Source organism: Pseudorca crassidens, chromosome 2, assembly GCF_039906515.1.
Source record: "Pseudorca crassidens isolate mPseCra1 chromosome 2, mPseCra1.hap1, whole genome shotgun sequence".
Taxonomy (NCBI): domain Eukaryota; kingdom Metazoa; phylum Chordata; class Mammalia; order Artiodactyla; family Delphinidae; genus Pseudorca; species Pseudorca crassidens.
The window spans coordinates 128121696-128129325 of record NC_090297.1 but is presented as its reverse complement, the minus strand read 5'-3'; the positions used below and the strand labels follow the sequence as shown (position 1 = coordinate 128129325).

The 7630-nt window shown below is 42.9% G+C and overlaps 1 protein-coding gene across 2 annotated transcripts; it reads right to left on the bottom strand.

Annotated features, from left to right (window-relative positions):
- Positions 1 to 307: 307 nt before the first annotated feature.
- On the bottom strand, positions 308 to 7197 carry FASLG (Fas ligand). Of its 2 annotated transcripts, XM_067714354.1 has the most exons (4): positions 6907 to 7197; positions 6285 to 6330; positions 1983 to 2039; positions 308 to 763 (listed from the first exon to the last, which is right to left on the bottom strand). In XM_067714354.1, the coding sequence occupies exons 1-4, from the start codon at positions 7195 to 7197 to the stop codon at positions 369 to 371; spliced, it is 789 nt and encodes a 262-aa protein (XP_067570455.1). In that variant the 3' UTR covers positions 308 to 368. The 2 variants fall into 2 exon arrangements, with proteins under 2 accessions (XP_067570455.1, XP_067570464.1); XM_067714363.1 differs by lacking the exons at positions 308 to 763; positions 6285 to 6330 and having other exon boundaries at positions 2004 to 2039.
- Positions 7198 to 7630: the final 433 nt, after the last annotated feature.

Genomic DNA, 7630 nt, shown 5'->3' with positions numbered 1-7630 from the left:
GACAGCCTCCCCTGAGGTAGACAGTAGACCCACCCCAAGAGGTGAGTTAAAACGTGCCATTTTCAGTGTACCAAAGTGTGCTAGGCCACCTAAGATGAGTGTAGAACACCCTGGTAGCTGCTTTTCCCTGTCTCTGCAGCTTCACATGGCAGCCCAGAGTTTCATGTTCATGTCCTCCTCCTGTCTGGCTCGTGGACCTTAGGTGAGATGAGGAGCTGTAGAACTGCTGGACCCTGTGGTCTCAAGATCCTCTTGGTTCATGTCTTCTCTCTTGACCTCAAGTGGACTTAAGAAGACCCTCATTCAAGACAACATTCTCAGTGCCTATAACAAGAAACCATAATGGAGAGAATCCCAAAGTGCTTTTCTTAGAGCTTATATAAGCCAAAAAATGTCTTAGATTCCTCAAAATTGACCAGAGAGGGCTCAGATACATTGACATATAAATGGTCAGCATTGGTGAGATTGAACACAGCCCCCAGGTAGCTGCTGCGGGCCCACATCTGGCCAGTAGTGCAGTAGTCCATCATCTTCCCCTCCATGAGCACCAGGTCCTGGGGGTACCTAAAATTCCTCGTGTAAACCTTGTGGTTCAGGGGCTGCTTGTTGCAGGACTGACCCCGGAAGTACACTTTGGAATACACAAAATACAGCCCAGTTTCATTGATCACAAGGCTGCCCTTCTTATACTTCACCCCAGAGACCAGGGCAATTCCATAAGTATCTTCCCATTCCAGAGGGATGGATCTTGAGTTGGGCTTGCCTGAAACCAAACCAGAGAGGAGCTTTCAGCCAGGAATGCTCATGTATCAACAAACCAAGCTTCCAAGGCAAAATTGCGGACCATGCCTTGAGCAAATGCTTTTTACCCCAAATGACATAGCCCATATTGAGCCAGGTGACGGATCAGGCCTGACCTGTTACTGAATTTCTTCACACCTTTATCAAATTGACGTCTTCAATTTTATCATCCACACAACTGGGACAATAGCATATACCCCTCATCAACTGCAGTGAGAAATGATTGGGATGATTTTAGCTCTCTGGAACAAAGGTTCAGAACTAGTACCAAAACTACTAGGGTTTGAGGTCCCTTCATGAGGTGAAAAATCAAATCCAAGGAACTTTGAAGTTCTAAAGTTGGGAAGGACCTTAGGGATCATCTAGTCCAATCTTTACCTGCACTAAGGATTCTTCAGTGTGGGCGAAAATCCCCTTTCATTTGTATCCCCACAGCATTATGTACATTCTTAAGCAGAGAATGCTGGAATTATTGCTTGTGCACATGTCTTTCCCTGTTAGATTGTAAGCTCCTTGAAGGCAGGAGCCGTGTGTGGTTCATCTCCATGTCCCCCAGGCTTGGCACACAGCATGTGTTCAAGAAATGTCTGTTTATCTAAATTGGATCATTTTACAGTCTCTGCTGAAATAATTTCAGGGACAGCAGCATACCACTTTCCATGATACTTATCCACTTTTCAGATATTTGTGGACTTTACACTGGGAATGCCCATACCACCTTGCTATCAAATCATTTCACTCCACTACACGACCACTAGTGCCAGGACTGGGCCTCGCCTCTCCTTTTTCTACTCATGGAGAAAGCAGAGTAAAGCTCTTACAGAAAACCAGGGAAACACGTACTAAAATAATTCATCATTCCCCATCTCCCCAGCTCTCACCGCTTGGATCTGTGCCCCAAATTCCCTAAGGGTCATTGGAGTGAGTGAAAAGAGTGAGCTCCTTATGGGCAAGGATCACGTCATAAGCAGCTCCATTTCTCCAGTTTAGAACAGGGCCTTGCCCAGAGTAGGGGCTCAATGTGTGTGTGAGGTTGACCTGACTAGAAAGATGTAACTCCTCTTGGGTTTCAAATACTGTCACTGGAAAGTATCAACTACTGCAGAGCACAGTCGTGGAGACCAACCAGCTCTTCTGCTTTCTGCCAAAGGCTTTCCCAAGCCCATCTTCCAGATACAGACCTGTTAAATGAGCTGCCTTTCTCAGCTCCGTTTTCTCAGAGGATGGATTGGGGTGACCTGTTTCACAGAGAGATGAAAGATATACGTAAAAAATGACATAACAACTATTCTTTCTGTGGGACTCTAAGCAGAGCATTTAAATAAAAGAAGTTTTATAAGCATAAATGGCAACAGTCTAACATAGCCAACTCATTCAGGTCCAAATTGTAGGAATTACAACAGCCTGTATTTCAGAAACAGAGAGGTAAAAAGGAACTAAATTAAAATAGACACATGCATAAATTATAATGCTACAATAAAATAATAGAAAGCTTAGTTTATAAAGATGTGCCATATAAGCTATTGCATTTATAACTGGCCACAACTCTTTGAGGTAGAGATTACTGTCCCATCTTATAGACGGCAAAACGAGCTTAAAAGTTGGGTGGCTTGTATACGTATAACTGAATCACTTTGCTGTACACCTGAAACTAACACAACGTTGTTAATCAACTATACTCCAATATAAAATAAAAAGTTATTTCCTGATAAAAAAAATAACAAGTTGGGTGACTTATCCAAGAAGACCTGTTTACTCAGTGTCAGAGTGGGACTGACACTCAGGTCTCCTGAGTCCAGATCCAAGGCTCTTTCCTCTCTGGCTCAGCTGCCCTTAGGACTCTGCAGGACAAAGCCTGAAGACTGCTGATCTCCAGGCCACTAGGTCTTCCCCAATGGCATTCTACAATCTGCCCCAGATAAATTATCCTAAGATCTCAAACACCTTGAATGCTCCTCATTGAACGTGTAATTATGTACAAGTGTCCCCAACCATGTGATCTCTGCCTATCTGTCCAGCCTTATCTTGCTTACTCACCCACGCTAGACATAGCTGTACAACAGTTCTGAACACACCCAGCTTCCCTGCCTCTGTGCCTTTGCCCATGCTGTTCCTTCTGCCTGGGATGCCCTCCCAAACAGATCTCTGTGCTAAATTCCTATCAACCCTGCACATACCATCTAAAATACCTCTTTTCTTGCAAAACATTCCCAAGCCTTTCTAATCAAATATGCTTGTTTCCGCCTTTGAAACCTAGAAGCACTCTGTCGTCACCTCTCTTGTCAGTTTTGACTCCCCTTTTTCTGTGGTAACTGTATAATTCATCTTACTCCCCAAATAAATGGCAAATTCCTTACTATATGTTTAATCCACCAGAGTAATTAGCTCGGTTTCTACCCCAAGGCATGTGATCAGTACATGTTTGCTAAATTAAATGGAAAGATTTAAAATACACAACAGTTCTCAAAATAGGTACTAGTTCTCTGACTTTAGATATTTCAGTGGAATAGCTCTACCACTTAACTAATGAATTTAGCTAAGATGTTCAAGAAAGTTTCATAGAAAGGCACTCATCCACATCAGGCTCTTCATGATTAGCCTGTAAAACTCTATATGGCCTGAGAGTGCTCCAATCAGCTGAGGATATGATGTAAGCAATTATTACCTCTGTAGCCACCCAAGACCACCCACCATGAATGAGGTGAGGTGTTAGTGAACAGGAAAGGCAAAACTGAGTCTCTTCTATATTCCTACACCACAAACCATCTGTGCAGCTGATCTGGCATTCAGCCATGAACTGACAGGAAATGGAACAGAGAATCACATGTGGTATATCCCTCGCAGTGTTATTCTCATAGAAGGTACTCAATAAAAATATCTGCTGGATAAATGATGGAATAAATAAAGGAGAAATATATCCTATATTTTGGTGATGACTGTAGCCTGCTCCAGGGTCTCTGCACATGCCATTCTCAGTGCTGGAATGATGTTCCCAGCCTCCTACCCACCCATACACATACACACATCCACATTAACAACACCTCCTTAGAGGGGACTTTGCAGACCACTCAATCTTAGGTCACACTTAGTACAACTTAAAAGTTTGTTGTCTGTTTGCTTGCTTTTGTTTATCTTCTCTATCATGCTAAGAGCTCCATGAGGGCAAGCCACTTGTCTCTCATTCTGTCATCACCCACTACCCAACACCCAGCCTGGCACACAGGAAATACTCCAAGAACATTTGTGAATGAATAAAAGATTTAATGAGTTAACTGTGGAAAAATGAAAGTGAACCAAATAAGAAAGTTTAAATAACCTACAATAGAACCTTCCAGAGAAAAATCACAGTTAACCTGTTGGAGTATAAATCCTTCTAGATGTTTACTAAGAATATAAAAATATGCATATGTCAATATTAAACTAAACACACTGCTTTATAACTTGTCTTTTATCCAACAATATAGAATGCACAATCTCTATGGCATTAAATGTCCTTCTAACATATAGCTTTTAGTTGCTGCGTATTATGATCTCATCTGAATACACTGTCATGTATTTAACTAATTTCCTATTAAGAAGCATTTAACTTTCTTCTGACTGGTTTATTATAAATAGCCTTATAAGGAAGTGATGAACATCCTTATTATAAATTTTCAGGCACATTTTGATTATTTTCTTAAATAATAAAGCCTTAGTGATGAGATCACAAGGTAAATTAACAGTTTTAATCCTGTGATATTTTTTTCCCAACTACTCTTTAGAAAGGTGTAGCAATTTACATGCCCACTGACTCTCAACTGTTGAAGCAGACCCTTTTCTCTCACATTTTTGCCAACCTGGGGTTTTGTGTTTTTTTTTAAACTTCACTAATTTGATGGATAAACCTGGGTATCCCCCTTTTTAAATTTGCATCTCTTAGCTCATTAGTAAAGTTGCTAATTTGATTTCTGTGTGATAATTCACCAATTTCTGGTCCATCTGCGTTGATCTAGGAAAGATACTTGATACTTGTTTAGTGGGACAAGTGGACCTGACTTATCTGTTCACTTGACTTTTAATTACTAAAATGACTCCACAAAGTGGGTGAAAGATGAGTAATTAGGTACCCATTTTGCCAGCCACGTTCCACTGATTTTCAAATCTATCTTATTTTAGAAATCCTCCAGAGGCTTTATTTTTCTAACAAATGTTTTTACTCTGCTTGGGTACATCTGGAATTTCTAACTCTTTAGGGGCTCAGACCCAGAACTGGAAACCAGAGGATCCTAAGGATGGCTCCTACAAGAGCCTACCTGCTAGGGCAATAGGGTGACTTGGGTTTCTCAGGCATATCCTAAGAACCTGGAACAGCCTCCCCTTACTGGGTAGCCAGTGCTGTCTTCTGTTTTCTTCCCAATTTCTAAGGATGAGATTTAACTATTGTCTTTGCAGAGGCATCTTGCTTGTCATCTTTGTTCTCATTCCATGGCCATCAGAAAAAGACAGGAGTTTCCCTGTGTCATGAGGCACCAGAGCATGTACTGGGAAGCACTATAAGTGACAAGGCATTAGGAGCCTATGTTCCTTCTCATCCTAGTTTCACACCAGTAGTGTTGGGCACATCACCTAATCTATCTGGTGTTTTGTTTCTCTTCTGAAAAATGAGATGACTGGACCAGATGTTCTCTAAGCTCCCTTCCAACTCTTATCAAATCTAAAGTTCAGTGACTCTTAGTTTAATGAGTTGCAGTATTCTAAATCTATCTGTCCACAGTTTCCAAAACTATGTCCTGAAACTTTAGAAGGTCAGTGTTCAACATTTTCATCTTCCTCCTGTCCTGGATCTCATACAAAGGTTTTTCCTTTATTATCAAAGGTAGCTCACGATTGCCTCTGTGAGTGAAGTGGGACTACCCTTTGAATAATGGCAAAAGTCTTCCTCCAAGCTTTCCAGTGGCTGCAAAAGAACCATCCTAATGGGGATGATTGGTTGCCCACTTTTTAAAAGCTTAAATATATCCTATGGAAAAATTTTAAATAAGGTCTGACTCTTAACTAATCTCTTATAGAGATTAAATAGGAGAGCACGGGTCTTTCCCAGCAGCAGCTTTCTCTGCCTTTACCTCCCCTTCTCTCCCGAGAAGTTATAGCCACAGCCCTGTGCATGGGAACCAGGAGGCCTGAGGAAGCGGACAGGCCTGGAGCCAACTGCTAAGGGGCAAAGGTCCAGGGTTTTATATGTGTGTTGCTTTTTCCAAATTCAAGCAGAAATTATTTTTACTTTTGTGTGATACTCAGCTATACTAATTTTGAACAATTAAACTCACTTCATATTTTAGGGCAGCTCAAAGAACCAAAATGACCAGAGATTCAGAATTGGTTAGGATTCCTCTTTCATAGTATACATATGCCCAGGAATGAGATGGAATTCAAGGCATTCCCCCAACATGGTTCAGCGCTAAGGACTATCTTTCTAACTCATGTACACGCATGAAAGGACTCACCTATTTGCTTCTCCAAAGACGATTCTGTATGCCTTTGGCTGGTGGACTGGTGAAACAAAAAGAGAAAAGGTATATAATAAATATGAAGTTCTTTAAGCAAAGGAGGCAGAATTGTCAAATAAACTAAGCACTGGAAAGGGAATCTAAACACCTTAGAACCTCTGCTAACTCAGACTCCGGCCAAGTTGTGCCTCTCCATGCCTCAGTTTTGTGATTTGGAATAGTTCCAATATTTTTAAGTATTTTCAAGGAAATTTAGTTTGTCCATTTGAACAAATTCACTTGTAAGCAAGATTCCAAGTTCCTTTTCTTTCTTGAATCACTGAGTATAAGGTAGGTAGCAGCCAACTGAGAAAAGAAGAACTCTAGTTACCAGTCGTAATTTGGCTCTGATCCTTCCCAACATAGATAATATTCCTTCCACTCATTTGAGCCCCCATTTCTCTGCATATAGAACAGATGGCTAGAGCGATTCATTTCTGAGACAGGAAAAAAGGATTGTGAAGTACTTTGCAAGCAAGACTGTGGTCCATATAGATCACTGTCACCTTCCTCCCTCCACTACAGCAGGGCTGTCTCACACCCATGCCTTCAGGGCACAGCAATCCACAGGGCAGCTTACCTCTCTGAGTTCGGCCAGTTCCTTCTGCAGGTGGAAGAGCTGAAATAGTCCCAGTCCCAATCCAACCAGGGCCACCAGAACCATGAAAAACATCACAAGGAGACACAGGCCTGTGTTGTGGCCCCTCCTCTTCTTCAGAGGTGGTGGTAGTGGCGGTGGCCTCCTTTGCCCGGGCCTTCCTGGCGCAGAGGACGGACAGGGGAAGACTGACCCTGGAGAAGCCCAGGGAGAGCTGGCACTGCTGTCCACCCAGAAAATCTGGGGGTACGGGTAATTCAAGGGCTGCTGCATGGCAGCCAGTGCCTCGGGCCAGCCCCCAGCCAAGGGTTTTTCTCCTTCTCAATCCTGGGGAGTCCCGGGTGTCAAGGACGGGACTCCTGTTTCTGACTGCTCGAGAGAAAGAAGCCGGCTCTCTCTTTATAGAGTTCCCAGAACCCAGGGAAACACCTCTCTTTTGTTCTTTCTTTCCCCCTTTCTGCTTCTCAAAGAGACACCCACTTGCTTTGCATCTGAAGCTGAGAAGCCTCAAGAAGCTCAGAGCAAACCCGGGGCAGTTTCCGCCCACAATCTACTGATAAAAGCTTTCAAAACCCCAATTGCTGCTGCCTTGCTGCCTGAGAGGCTGGTAGGGCGGGCTCGTCTCCTCAGGCCCTGCGAGAGCAGGTAGCAGCAGCACAGCCCTGTCGACTTCGGCCATTGCCCGGCTATGGGGAGAGTGGCCAGT